The sequence below is a fragment of the Monodelphis domestica genome, chromosome 2 (assembly GCF_027887165.1).
Source record: "Monodelphis domestica isolate mMonDom1 chromosome 2, mMonDom1.pri, whole genome shotgun sequence".
NCBI lineage: Eukaryota > Metazoa > Chordata > Mammalia > Didelphimorphia > Didelphidae > Monodelphis > Monodelphis domestica.
Genome location: NC_077228.1, coordinates 498792669 through 498807202, shown reverse-complemented (window position 1 = coordinate 498807202; position 14534 = coordinate 498792669). Strand labels below are relative to the sequence as shown.

The window sequence follows — 14534 nt, the reverse complement described above, 5'->3', positions numbered from 1 at the left end:
GCAGAACAGGCGGAAGAAACCAATAAGAAGGTTCAATGGCTGAGATGGCGATAAGAAGGTTCAATGGCTGAGATGGCGACGCAGCAAAGCACTGTGGAGTGCTTAGGGCATGTTGGAGCACAAAAGACAACATGACCATCCAATGCAGCTGAGGAAGTCTCCAGATGTAATGACATTTCATGCCAATGGGCCCAGGCTTCCAATGCCGAGAGAGTGGGACTGGCTCTGTGCACTGACTCTTCCACTTAAATCTCTTTCATGCATAAGTGTCTGTGCAAAATGCACAAAGACAATTGTCATTCTCGGTTACTGAGAGATTACTACCACATCATAATAAAGATTTGACTCATTTTTAAACTTTGGTATATATTTTTTTAAAACCCTTACCTTCTGTCTTGGAGGCAATATTGTGTATTGGCTCCAAGGCAGAAGAGTGGTAAGGGCTAGGCAATAGGGGTTAAGTGTCCCAGGGTCACACAGCTGGGAAGTGTCTGAGGTCAGATTTGAACCTAGGACCTCCTGTCTCTTGGCCTGGCTCTCAATCCACTGAGCAAACTTTGGTATATTTTATTTGACTTCAGCTTCTTATCCAAATGATTCCTTCTCCTGACCCCTACTCAATGAGCTATTTCTTAGAAAAAAGAATAAAAAAAGTTTTGTGAAATCAACAAACAGGCCAACTGAGTCTGACAGTATATTCTTTTTTCCACAACAGAAGTCCTCCATATTTGCAAGGAAGAGAAAAACCTGGATGGTTCCTTTCCAAAATAAAGAGAAAGAAGATTTATGGAACAGTCTGTCAAGTTTAGAGGCCGAAATAAATTACCTCTTTTTGGTGGACTCTGATCACAATTTGTGAATGCCCAATTAGAAAAACCCCCAAACAAGACTTGTAACATGGACACACATAGACTTATAAGACAAACATTAAACACAGACTAAGGGAAGCATGCTTTTAAAAATTAAGGTGTTTACTCAGGATCTTGAGGTAGAAAAAAAGGAAGAAGGAATGAAAAAAATACATCTTGCTTTTTTCCAAGGTACTATCTCTCTAAAACTTGGGAGAAGTGAAGAAAGATTTTAGACTCCATGAGTCTTAAGCATAAACATTTGAAAAGGTGGGTGACAAAGGATTGAAAGATGAGCTCCTCTTTGTTAGAGCTGAGGATCTGGGGTTCTTGAAGGTGGAGGAGGAGGGGGACCCCTCATTCCTGTCCATTTACTCCTTCCTTCCTCAAGTGGAGGGGTTGTCGATGGCTGCCTAACCCGAATGGGAGAGCCCCAATTGGAATTGTTATAAGATTTTAGATCAAGGTCAATTTTTAATTCTGTGTCCCAATCTACTGTCCCTTCATTGAAGAACCATGGACTACAGATTTGAATAAGATCCAAGAACCTAGCCAGCTGTGACTTGCTTACTTTTCTTTCTTTTACTCCCCTTTTCTGAAAACTGTGTTTAATATTTCAGTGAATAGCTTTCTTTTTTAGATTCCCTGTGTCCCATGGCATCCTTTTTAATTTAAGTTTTGAATTACCCACCCCATTCCCTATGCTTCTGACAGGGGAGGTCATGACCCTAATTCTGGGTGGGATCCTAGCCACCTAAGTTTGGAGAAAGCCTTTTTGTTGGGTGGGGGGAGTGGCTTACCTAGCTGGGAATCCCTGCCTAGCTCACAGCTTCAGGGTTCTCAGCCAAGTGTGATAGCAAGGTGGAAAAGAATGACAGAAGGCAGCTGTGTATATGTATCTGCCTGGGGCAAGGCTCTGCATGGAATGGCTGCTTCACCATGCCCAGGTTTAGCTTTTATTTTTATACCCATTTTCTTGGCACACAGCTACATTATTCAATATATATGTTCAGATAAAGATAATTGGATAAGTGATACATTAACTTTTAACAATTCATTTTATTAACATTCTGAGATCATTCTATAGACTTATATTGTAACTATTGATTCTGACAGCATACACAAAGGTTTTGCACAAGATAAATGATTTTGTCACAGGTGGCTTAATTTTCTCTTTAGCCTGTGAGGAGCTTGAACTTACAGACAATCAAGGAAAATCAGTTATTACCTTTAATAAAAATAGATTATCAATCAGAAATTCTAGAGACAATCAACAATCAAATGGAGGGATCAAAGGGGTACTAATCATTTTTCAGAGTTTGTAGGGGAGGTTTCCAGGAAGGGTTTTGGTAAGTAAATCAAGTCACTGAGGCATGATGAGGCATGGTGTACTAAAGCATTTTCTACAGGTCTCTCCTCATGAATGATTTATGTACTGGCTTAGGAGAATAAGTTTTGAAGCATGGGAGTAGGGGGTTTCTGGGCACAGCTTGTGGGCACAGCTTTTGATGGGAATTATGTACCTAAGCAAAAGTTAACCCATGATAGTCTTTTGGGTTTGGTTTTGTAAGTTTTATCTTTTGGTAGTATTTGGGGAAATAGTGTGCAAGTATTTTGCTCTCATATTATTCCTTCTGAGACTAAGGAGAGAACAATAATCATGTCAATTCCATTAGTAAGGGATGTTGGTGAGAGAAATCATACAGAGGGGGCTGAATGGATAATTCCATCCTGCCAAGGAGCCACTTTGTGACCTCTTGGTTTCCATGAGTGACTGTGTCAAGACATCGTGGTCTGACAGCTCCCATCATTTTCTCATTTTTTTTTGCTAAACAAGTTTCATCATTAAATGAATTATAACATTGTTATTGCAGCTGAAATATAATTTTGAGGTAGAACCTCTGGGATATGGAGATTTGAGAAAAAGGGAAAAGGCTAATAGAGGTCCAGAAAACATATGACAAAATTCAAAAAGGTAGACTGGTAATGGAGCCTACAGACAGGACTTGGGGGTTGTCCTTGGGCTCTGAATTTGGAAGCATCCCAGCAAGAAGGAGAGTCCCGAAAAGACCATAGCAGGTCTCAGAAATACTAGGTTTTTTTTTAATGAGATTTGGGGACTAACCAATGAAAGAGGGACAGCTCAGGGTCAGAGATGGCTTTTGTAAAGACTAAGAAAGGTGAACAGTATTCGATAAGCTTGAGTCTTGAGTCAAACAGCCACCCAGAACCACTCTAGATGGGGAAAAGGTAAATAGGGACAGATCATGTATTATTTAGCCGGGTGAAATCTTCCTGAATCTTTCCATGTCTCTTGAGACTTTCTACTCCAAGTAGAGGATTGTTTCTATACCTTCATAGTCTCTTTTCTTTTCAACTGGGCTTGAGCCTTTGCTTTTCCTCAGTAACTCGGAGCCAGAAGCACCTATGTGGTGGGACCTTTTGCCCTTCAAGGAAGGATGATTGTCATAATTAACTGATCTCTACACAGATACTCGATGTGTCCCCTTGAGTCTGAATGAAGAGAACTTTACCTCAGTTTCCTCGCCCTAATATCAATAATCTCTGCTTGGGCTATCCTTGAATGTATTGATTAGGAAAGTGTGTGGGTCTTTTTTATAAGAGAGGAACCTTGAACTAAGTTACAAAGAGAAAGAGCAGAGAATGGGAGACAATCATGAGTAGAAGAAATAACTAAACTTTATTGCTTCTTAGTATAAATGAAGAAGACAAGAATAACTTCAATTGGGAAAGAGAATTGGGATAAAATTTAGTGATAGGCCATGATTTTCTCCATCCCCTAGGAACATCTTAATAGTTCAAATCCAGGGGGAGAGGGAAGAAGCTAAGGAGTGAGGAGAAAAAGGGGAAGAGTCAATGAAAGGTTTCTTCTTCTCTTCTTAGGTTGGGGCATCAGATCAGTAGAAGCCCCCAGAGGCACCACAGCAGCTTCCAGAGCCATTACAACAGTATTCAGACTGCTGGATGAACCCACTAACATTGTCACAGCAGTCAGACATCTGGTGCCTGCACCTGTGATGGTGGGAGAAAAGGCAGCAGCCATCCCTTGAGCTAGAGCTGCTAGATCCACTGCATTCCCCACAAGCTACAGCATCCTCTACAGCTAGAACCACAGCAGGAAGAGACTGGAGGAGGGCATGGAGCCTGGGGAGGGCACTTGGGAGGGCATTTGGGGGGACACTTGGGTGGACACTTAGTAGCCTGCCATTGTTGCTGACTTTGCTGGTAGGACATCTCTGTGGAAGTTCAGTAAACCTGAAAGACAATATAGGGGTTTTCCCATTGTATGAAATCAAACATTATTAGCTTTCTTTCACTGGGACTTATCCACAGTATAATAGACAATTTTACCTAGAACACATTAGTATCCAGAAAGAAAAGACACAATAAAAAAAATTCTGGTATTAAAATGCATAGAGATTAGAATTTGAGTTGAGGAAACATACATTTTATATTGATTCAGTCTTTTAGCATATTCTCTTTCTTTCTCCATGTTTGTTTCTGTCTCTGTTGGTCTTACTTTCTGACTCTTTCCCTTTCTTTGTCTCTCTCTCTCTCTCTCTCTCTCTCTATATATATATATATATATATATATATATATACTTATTGGGGATTTCAGAACTTGGAAAATTATATTGAATCTTAAATTTATGTAGTGGTACATGTGTCCAAGAGAAGAAACGGGATGAATTCCATCAACATACTGAGGACACCTTTTGAATTTCAATTCATGAGAGTTTCCAGAAACTTAGATCATTGCTCATCCTTCCTCTACCCATCACAGACACCAGACCCCTTTCTGAGTGTTTTCTTGGAAAATTTAAAATGATTCGACATCAGTCTTGATCACATTCAAAGTACAATCATCTATTCTTTACTAGCACTTTACTTCTCAATGAGTTTAACTCTTTCTCAACCACTCTGCTCTCTCCCTCCCCATATATCTCTCCCCTGCTTTGTATTTTCCTTCCCCCTTTCCCAACACCCTGCTCCAAGGCTCCCCTGGGCTCTCATGTAGAACTTACCCTGAACACAGACATAAACAGGAACTCTCTGCTGAAGAACCAGAGTGAGTAAAGAGCCAGGGGTAGGGACACCCTTTATAGGGCATCCCAGGGTGAGCTGTTGGCATAAGACCTAGCTATCTAGAAGGAAGAGTGTCCTTCTTGATCCATGGCATGTTTCAGACAATTCCTGACATTCTCTAACCTCATGTGCACTGACTTATGTCAACACACGGATGATTATGATGTGAAAGGATGTTAGAAGACCTTTAGTCTAGTTCCTTCATTTTATAGATGTAGCTGAGTCATGGAGAGGCAAATGCCTTGTGTAATGCTACAGAAGTAAGTGGAATTCTTTTTTAACCCTTACCTTCCATTTTAGAATACGTATTATATATTGGTTCTAAGGCAAAAAAGTGGTAAGGGTTAGGCAATGGGGGTTAAGTGACGTGCTCAGAATCACACAGCTGGAAGTAGTTGAGGTTAGATTTAAATCCAGGACGTTCCATCTCTGGGCTTGTCTCTCAATCCACCAAGCCCCCTAGTAGCCCCTACTACCTGGAATTCTTGATGTTGTTCAATTGTTTCAGTTCAGTTGGTTTTCTTTGTAAAGATACTGCAGTGGTTAATTTCCTTCTCCTGCACATTTTACAGATAAAGGATTTGAGGCACACAGGATAAGGTGATTTCTTCAGGGTCAAATAGTTAGTTTGAACTCAGGTCTTCCTGACTTCAGGCCTGGCACTCTATTCATCCTGCCAACCAGACAACCAGTAAGTGGATTAGTCAGTGATTACACCATGGTCCCACTACATGACGTCCATATTTTGTTCTTTATACCATGCCAAGGCAGATCTGAGAAAACTTTTCTAGCAAGAAGAAATCCAGATTATGTTTTCAGTTAGGCATGTTCTGTAGATTTTAAAAATTAATATCCAATACTCCAAGTATTATATTTATAAGATTTATTAATAATAAAACCTGTAGCAAAAAGGCTAGAGAAACAGAGAGAGCTCACCCAGACTCAGATGTGGGGAAAAAAAGAGAGCAAGGGTAGGAAAAACATTCAACTTAAAAACAATAACATAACAACGCTAACTTAAACAAAGGGAGAAGGATTCTGGGAGATGGAGTCCAAATTTTTCTAATTATACAGTTCCTTGTAAAGACTGGAAACCCTCTGCTGAAAATAGCAGCTTAGGAGATTGCCATGAAATCTAGTCTTTGGGTAAAAACCCTGGCTATAAAGTAAAGGGATCTCCAGTTCTGGCTCTGCTCTTTATCTCTTGAGACCTTATTGAAATCATTTACTTCTTCTGAGTCTCAATGAATTTTTCTGTAAAATGAGAACTTGGATTGGAGATCCTCACAACTTTGTCCTGGTTCTAAATACAGAATTTTTTGATCTTATTATTTAAAATGAGTTAGCTAAACCTGTGGATATGTCTACATGACTGTATTTCTGCTGACTTTAGTAATGATCCTAATACTGATGGTGTTGGTGGTGATAAAGTTAATGATAATGAGATATGATAAAGGATGTGACCCGGTTTTGACAGCTTGGAAGCACTATTTGAATGCCTGTGTATTCGAGGTGCCTTCCCACGATGAAGACAGTAATGACAATGATGATAGGAGGAAAGGCTCCACTCTCGATTGTCACCTAGGCTCCACCTCACTAGTGAACTACAATTTCAGACAATACAAAGTCCATGATTTTGAACCTTGGGGAAGTTCTAAGACTCCCTGTGCCTTCCTCTCCCATGAAGGAGTAGAGCTGGGAGAAGTGTTAAGTAGTTGGCCCTCATTTAGTGTATTCTGTCAGCTGGAGTCAAGAGGATTGTTCCTGTGGTTTCTCTGAGTCCCTGTGATGTTAGGAGTAAGAGAATTCCCTTGGTTCCTATTTGGGTAAAGGTCTTTATTGAGTTTAGGAGAACTAGAATGGAAATGTCTGAGAAGTAGGTATGCAGCTCTTTCAATAAATAGAAATACTTGTTAATAGGAGAGGTTGAGAAAACCAGGCTAGAGGAAGTAGAAAGCTTCTGATTCCATAGTTTGGATAATTAGGAACAGTTGTTCACTTTAATGAATCTTTTTCACCCTCTGCTGATAGGTTGACCTTATCATATATAGCATATGTGGCATAGTAGAGAGAGGCTGAATTTGGGAGTCAGGAAGTCCTTAGGTTGCATCCTGTATCACTCACTTGCTCACCATGTGAATTTGGATAGGTTATTGGTTTTTCTTTGCCTCAGTGGCTTTATCTGTGAAACAGAGATAATGATACCTCACAGAGTTGTGAGGATCAAAGGAGAGCATGTAGGTCGAGTGCTTTCAATCTCAACTCATATTCAAGTGCTAGGTAGATGAGGATGTGAGGTCAGTGTGAAGGAGCCAGGTAACCTGTCCAGCTCCATTTTTCTGGGCATACTTCTATGGTGAAGACAGAGATTTTCTTTCAGCACTTCCCATTCAGAAGAGTAGGAGTTGGCAAGCCAGCCGGTAGGTGGGTGGGGACACACAGGTAAAGGAATCCTACAATGTTAGCTTCGGAATTGTTTTCCAAAATAAATTTTGAATGACTTGTTCTCTACTAAAGTATCTCAGAAATCCTACTTCTTCATTATCTGTGGGAGAGCTCTTTGCTAAAGGTTTGGGACCTTTGGATTTCCCTTTCTTGTGTTTGCCTGGTCTCACTCTCCTCCTCCATACACTAAATCTAGCCATCCTGCTGGTCTTGGCTTCCCTAGTGAGCATTGGTTCCTTATTGTTGTCTTCATTTTCTCTAGAAATGGTCATTCCTCTGGTTATAGGAAGGTTCTTATGATAATGGCTCCATTTCCTTCAGGAAACTTTGATTAATACTTGTGTTTAAAACATTTCATTTTAATTTTTACATTAAATCAACCTCCCCAGTTGTTATTTGCTCTCTTTATCTCTCTCCTATTAAAGAAGAAAAGGAAGAAAAAATGCTTTTTGTACTCATTTATTATAAAATCTAAATTTAAATGATAATAGTATAATGATAATAGCTGTGAGTTAAGCAATTAAGATGTTATTCTAATAGAGTACTCTCAGTGGTATCCCATGGAGAGAAGGGGCTATAAGGGAGAAGATTGGATTAGGTAATCTCTGAGCAACTTTCCAGTGTAGTCAGTGCCCAAGTAGCCTTTAGTGGACAAGGCTGATGCTGTGGGCATGTAGTAAAGGACTACCTACATGCCTTAGGGCCTAGGACTTGAAAGGCATAATTAAGATACCATCATTTTCCACTAAAATGTTGCTCTTAATTCTTTATTGGCTTCACAGCATCATGAGATCACAGAATTTTACAATTCAAAGGAGCCCCAATGAGTGGAATCCCCTAGAACACGGGAGGGGAGATGTTCTGGAGGGCCTGATCCAAATAGTGAATGAACAATAGAATGAGGATACTCAGACCTTCATTAAGGGTTACATGATAATAAAGAATGGATTTATCTTTTAACTTTGGTACCTTGTGTCTGGCTTCATTTCATATCCAAATGAATCCATCCCCTGTCCCCTACCCAATGAGCTATCCCTTAGGACAAGTAAAAAGAAAGAAAAAAATGTTTTGCATAATCAACTAACTGGGCAACCAAGTTTCACAGTAAGTTCCTATTCCATATCCAAAGTCTTCTCTATCTGCAAGGAAGAGAAGGTGTATTTTTTTATTTCTTTGTCGCCACGCTGAGTCATTAAATGAATTATCTTATAATGTTGTTGTTGTTTTTTTTCAACTGAAATATGACTTTGAGCTAGAACCCCAAGGATAAGGAGATCTAAGGAAAATGTAGGGCAATAGAGACCCAAAAAGATAGTCTTGCAGTGTATCCAAAAGATAGGCCTTCAAGAGTTTCCCTGGGTTTCAGAATTGGGAACACCTCAATAAGAGGAAGAAGGCCCCTGGAAGGACCTTTGCGGGTCTCAGATGCCCAGAATTTTTTCACAGATTTGGAGATCATAATAAAGGAAAGAGGGATAGTTCAGTGCCAAAGAGAAGCCTTTTATAAAGAATAAGAAAGGGACCTAGTATTTGAGATTCCTGTGCTCTGGGTCAAATAGACAACCAGAACTAATATAAAGAGTGAAAGGGTAAAGAGGGATAGATTAATATTCCATTTAGCCATCCCAACATCAAATGATCCAACAGAAATACCTAGATCCTCCTGAATCCTCCTACCCAATTCTATCCTTTGAGACTTTCTAATCCAAACCAGAGGGTTGTTCCCACACCTAAGGAGCCTCTGTCCTGTTCACCTAGATCCAGGTGTTGTCTTACCTCAAAAACTCAGAGCCAGAGGCAACTGAGCCATGATAAAGTTCACCTTACAGGGAAGGATGGTTGTTATAATTAACTGATTTCAACATGGACTCCTCTTGTGTCCCCTTGGGTTTGAATGTAGGGAAGTTCAGCCCAGCTTCCTGCCCATATCACCAACAATCACTGTTGGGACATCCTCTGAATGCATTAGTCAGGTAAGTCAGTGGGTCTATTAAAAAGAAGGGAGCCTTGAAGAAAGTTCTAAAGGGAAAGAACAGAGAACAGGAGACACCAATGATCCCCCATACAAACAACTTTATTGTTGCTTACGATAAATGAGGGAAAAAGGAAGTTTTGAGTTCTGGAAGTCTGAGGAAATCTAAAGGATTGGGGCATGATCTCTCTATCCCCTATAAACATCCAAGCAGTTCAAATCCAAGGGGAGAGGGAGGAAGCTAGGGAATGAGGGGAAAAGGAAGCAGTCAAAGCATTGACTCTTTTCTTCTTGTCTGGGGGCACCAGACCAGCAGCAGCGCCCAGAACCACCACATCAGCCCCCAGAGCTCCCACAGCAGCCTCTAGACTGCTGGCTGCGCCTACTGCCACTGTCACAGCAATCAGACTTTGGGCGTCTGTGACTGTGGGATCTCCTGTGATGGTGGGAGAAGAGCAGCAGCCACCAACCAGATCAAGAGCTGCAGCAACCTCCAGAACTGGAGCCACAGCATCCCCCAGAGATGCAGCATCCTCCAGAGCTAGAACCACAGCAAGAAGAAATTAGAGAAGGGCATGGAGCCTGGGGAGGGCACTTGGGAGGACACTTGGGGGGGATACTTTGGAGGAAATTTAGGGGTCATTTAGGCAACAGGCATTTTACAACAAATACAACAATTCAAGAAAACATAAAGATTTTTTCTCTGTCTCTTATCCCCTCTTATTGTCTCTGTATATGCATGTAAATATACTTATATACATGTTAGCAATCACAAAACTAGGAAAATTATCTAGTCTTCAGAGTTAACTATTGGTTTGTGCATTCTAGAGAGAGGATAATCTCTTGAAACACTGAGAACACTTTTTGAAGTCTAGTTCATGAAAGTTTCCAGAAAATCCATCACTGCTCTTTCTCCCCACCATGTTGACACAGACCCCAATCCCTTTCTAGTTGTTCTCTGGACACATCCAAACTGACTCTCCATCAGTCTAGAACAAACCCAAAGTATCAGCTTCTACTCTTTACCAGCCATTGTACTTCTCATTTAGATGAACTCTTTTCTCCTCTCCTCAGCATTTCTACACATCTTCCTTTATCTCATCTGATCTCTCCCTTCCCACTCCTCTCCCCCTTTGCTTTGAATTCTCCTTCCATCTCCTCTAACACACTGTTCCAATCCTTCCTCTTGCTGACAGTTGGAGACAGGAACTCTCTGTTGAAGAACCAGAGTGAGTGAGGAGCCAGGGTCAGGGACACCTCTATAGGGCATCCCAGGCTGAGCTGTTGGCATGAGAATCAGCTCTCTAGGAAGAAGAGGGGCTTTCCCAACTTGTGGCATGTGTCAGATAATTCCTGACATTCTCCAACCTCACAGGTACTGCCATGTCAGTAATGCATAATTCAGATCCAGGAAGGATGCTAAGAATTCAAGTCTCTTTCAGTGATTTTATAGAGGAAGGCACTAATGCCCTGAGAGGCAAATGACTTGTGCCATGTCACAAAAGGGGTAAGCAGATTTGCTTCTTTTTCAATTCATGTTTGCCTCTTTGTGACCCAATTTGAAGTTGTATTGGCAAAGATACTGGAATGATTTACAATTTCCTGCTCCACCTCATTTTACAGATGAGGAAATTGACAAATAGCATTATGTAGCCTGCCCAGGTTTACAAAGCTACTAAATATCTGAGGTTGGATTTGATTTCAGGTCTTTCTGACTGCAGTCCCGGCACTCTATTCACTCTGTTGCCTAACTGCCCAGTAAATAAATTAACTAAGATTTAAACCCTGATCCCCCCAAATATAGTCCATGTTATTTAATTATGCCATAAAACACTAAATTTTTATTTTTTAATTAAAAAAATTAATTTAATTTAATAAATACTGACAAAATATACAAATTAAAGTTTCACCTTTTAAAAGAAAACCATGAAAATTGATTATTTCACCAGTTAATGTAGTCAGAGGCTCCCATACTTTCCATCCTAAAATTTCAAGCTTTGGCACATTTTTCCATTCAGGGAAGGATGGTTGTTATAATTAATAGATTTCTTCACAGGCACTGTATGTGACCCCTTGGGTATGAACCAAGGGAACCTCCAACCAGTCTCTCAGCCCTACTACCACTAATCACTACCTGAGCAGTCCCTGAAGCCATTAATCAAGAAAATCTGTGAGTCCTTTAACAAGAATGGAGCCTTGAAGGAAGTCCTAAAGTGAAGAACAAAGACTAGGAGGCAGCTCTGAGGAGAACAAAATCCCAAAACTTTATTGTTGTTTAGGATAAATGAGGAAGAGGAGAGTGGTTTGAATTTTGGGGGTTTGGGATAAAATAAAATGATAGGCCTTGATTCTCTCCATCCCCTAAAAATATCTAAACAATTCAAATCCAGGCAGTTACAGAGAAGGCTAAGAAGTGAGGAGAAAAGGAAGCAGAGTCAATGAATGGTCTCTTTTTCTCTTCTTGGCTTGGAGCATCAGATCAGCAGCAGCCCCCGGAGCCACCACAGCAGCCCCCAGAGCTTCCACAGCAGCTTCCAGAGCTCCCACAGCAGCCTCCAGACTGCTGGCTGCGCCCACTGCCACTGTCACAGCAGTCAGACTTTGGGCGTCTGTGTCTGTGGGATCTTCTATGATGGTGGGAGAAGAGACAGCAGCCTCCCCCAGAGCCAGAGCTGCAGCATCCTCCAGAACTGGAGCCACAGCATCCCCCAGAGCTACAGCATCCTCCTGAGCTAGAACCACAGCAAGAAGGAGGAGGGCATGGAGCCTGGGGAGGGCACTTGGGTGGACACTTGGGTGGGCACTTGGGAGGACACTTGGGGGTCTGACACTTGGGAGGACACTTGGGTGGGCACTTCGGGGCCTGGCATTGTTGCTGGCTTTGCTGGCAGGACATCTCTGTGTGAGTTTAGTAAACCTGAAAGACAATACAGGAATTTTTCAGATGTATACAATTGATTATTAAGATCTTTACCTAGAATTGTTCTGCATTGTGATGGTGAATATTGCCTAGAACACATTAGTGTCCCGAATGAAAAGACAATGAAATAATCCTTATATTAAAATGCACTTGGGTTGAAGGAACACATGTATTTTACATAATTCAGGAGACTATCAATATTTTCTTCTTCTGTTTCTACCTGTTTGTCTCTCTATCTCTGTTTCTGTCACTTTCTGCCCCTTATTGTCTCTTTGTGTATATATGCTTATTTACCTGTTAGGAATCACAGAACTAGGAAAGTTATCTAGTTTTAAATATTAACTATTGGTTTGTGTATTCTAGAGAAGAGACAATGATTTCTTGACATCCTGAGAATACTTTTTGAAGTCCAATTCAAGAAAGTTTCCAGAAAATCCATCATTCCTCTTTCTCTCCACCTAGTGGACACAGACTCCAAGCCCTTTTCTAGTTGTTCTTTGGACCCATCCAAACTGACTCTCCATCAGTCTAGAACAAACCCAAAGTACCAACTTCTACTCTACCAGCCATTGTACTTCTCATTTAGTCGAACTCTTTCCTCCTCCTCCTCAGCATTTCTACACATCTTCCTTTATCTCCTCTGATGTCTCCCTTTCCACTCCTCTCTCCCTTTGCTTTGAATTCTCCTTCCATCTCCTCAAACACAGAACACACTGATCCAATCCTCCCTCCGAGTTCTCGTGTACTCACCTTGCTGACAGTTGGAGATAGGAGCTCTCTGCTGAAGAACCAGAGTGAGTGGGGAGGCAGGGGCAGGGACACCTTTTATAGGGCATCCCAGGCTGAGCTGTTGGCATGAGATTCAGCTCTCTAGGAAGAAGAGTGCCTTTCACAACTTGTGGCATGTGTCAGATCATTCCTGACATTCTCTAACCTCACACACATTGGCCTTTGACAATTCATGGATCATTGAGATATTGAGAGCTATTACAAGATCTCTAGTCTGCTTGATTCATTTTTTGGATGAAGACACTAAGGCCCTGAGAGGAAATGCTGTGTATGAAGTCACAGAAGTAGTACATAAATTTGTTGTGGTTGTTGTTGCTTTCTCAGTCATATCTGACTCTTCAAGATCACATTTTGGGCCAAGGTTAAGTGATTTTCCTAGGGTTAAACAGAAAGTGTGTTAGGCTGGATTTGAACTCATATCTTCCTGAATCCACTTTGGATGGTTTATTCCCTGGTCCTAAGTGTCCAGTAAGTGCATTAGCCAGGGATTAGTCCATGGTCTCCTGAACGAAGTCCATACTCTTTTCTTTTTGCTACACTAAAGCAGATTGGCTTACAGATTCTCTGTAAGAGGGGATCCAGATGGTGCTTTCAATTATGCATATTTTTAGTAAATATTGGAAATCTTCTGCCCAAATTGCAGTTTAAAGAATTGTCAAGAACTCTAGTCATTGTGTAAGAGCTTTTTGGGCTTCAGTCATTGAGCCTCTTTGTGCTTTTACCAATATCCCTGTTGGCCATGCCTTGTCCTGTAGGAGATGCAGGGTAGGACAGTAGAAAGAGCAGTGCAGTTGGAATCAACTCTCAACTCAAGTCATGCTGCCTCTTATTAGTTGAGCAAGTTACTTCAACTCCCAGATATTGGATTCTTCATCTCTAAAAGAAAGGTACAGCAATCTATGTACATTTTTTTTGTTTTATAACTATAACCCCACAGTTGTCACCTGGGACCATTTCACTTTGTCCTTAACTTCATCTGGACATACTTCTTTGGGGTTGTGTAAAGGGATCCCCCCCTCCCCCCATCCTCAGGATCTTCTGACTTGCATCCTTCGCTGGACCTCACATGAACACTCCAAACATAGGTCAGAGGTGAAAAGTCCTAGGGACCTGACTCAGAACTAAAGGTTACAAGTCAGGCCAAAAGAAAGGATAAAAGAGGGGGTGCAAGGGGGTGTGAGCCCTCTATTTCCTTGGGCAGGGGTGGTGGAGGACTGTGACTGAGAGAGATAGCCATGTGGAGAGACAGGTGGTTAGAATTAGATTAGAAATAGGCTTTAATCTCTACCTATCTGCTTTATCTGTTTCAAGTGAATATTAATAAACTCTATGGAAACTAAAAGCCAGGAGTTTCTAATTTAACTTTAACAGGATATCCACCTTTTAGCTCTATTCCTACACATCATCACTCCACAACAGAGACCTTCAAACCTGCTCTCCATATTTCTCTCCA

General features: G+C 41.2%; 2 protein-coding genes across 2 annotated transcripts; both read right to left on the bottom strand.

The window, feature by feature from the left end:
• Positions 1-3291: 3291 nt before the first annotated feature.
• On the bottom strand, positions 3292-10711 carry LOC107651210 (uncharacterized). Its single transcript, XM_016429706.2, has 4 exons — positions 10567-10711; positions 9683-9913; positions 4895-4967; positions 3292-4124 (listed from the first exon to the last, which is right to left on the bottom strand). Exons 1-4 carry the CDS (start codon positions 10709-10711, stop codon positions 3767-3769), a joined length of 807 nt encoding a protein of 268 aa, XP_016285192.2. The 3' UTR covers positions 3292-3766.
• A 634-nt stretch (positions 10712-11345) lies between these two features.
• On the bottom strand, positions 11346-13197 carry LOC103106382 (uncharacterized). Its single transcript, XM_007485649.2, has 2 exons — positions 13043-13197; positions 11346-12289 (listed from the first exon to the last, which is right to left on the bottom strand). Exons 1-2 carry the CDS (start codon positions 13195-13197, stop codon positions 11779-11781), a joined length of 666 nt encoding a protein of 221 aa, XP_007485711.2. The 3' UTR covers positions 11346-11778.
• Positions 13198-14534: the final 1337 nt, after the last annotated feature.

Excerpts from the sequence above, each read along its gene's own strand:
- LOC107651210 (XM_016429706.2), bottom strand. The coding sequence starts at position 10,711 with ATGCCACAAGTTGGGAAAGCCCCTCTTCTTCCTAGAGAGCTGATTCTC. Across the intron at positions 9,914-10,566 it reads GAGAGTTCCTGTCTCCAACT|CTCTGGAGGATGCTGCATCT; the intron begins GTCAGCAAGAGG and ends CTGTGGTTCTAG. Across the intron at positions 4,125-4,894 it reads TGTTTATGTCTGTGTTCAGG|GTTTACTGAACTTCCACAGA; the intron begins GTAAGTTCTACA and ends ATTGTCTTTCAG.
- LOC103106382 (XM_007485649.2), bottom strand. The coding sequence starts at position 13,197 with ATGCCACAAGTTGTGAAAGGCACTCTTCTTCCTAGAGAGCTGAATCTC. Across the intron at positions 12,290-13,042 it reads TATCTCCAACTGTCAGCAAG|GTTTACTAAACTCACACAGA; the intron begins GTGAGTACACGA and ends ATTGTCTTTCAG.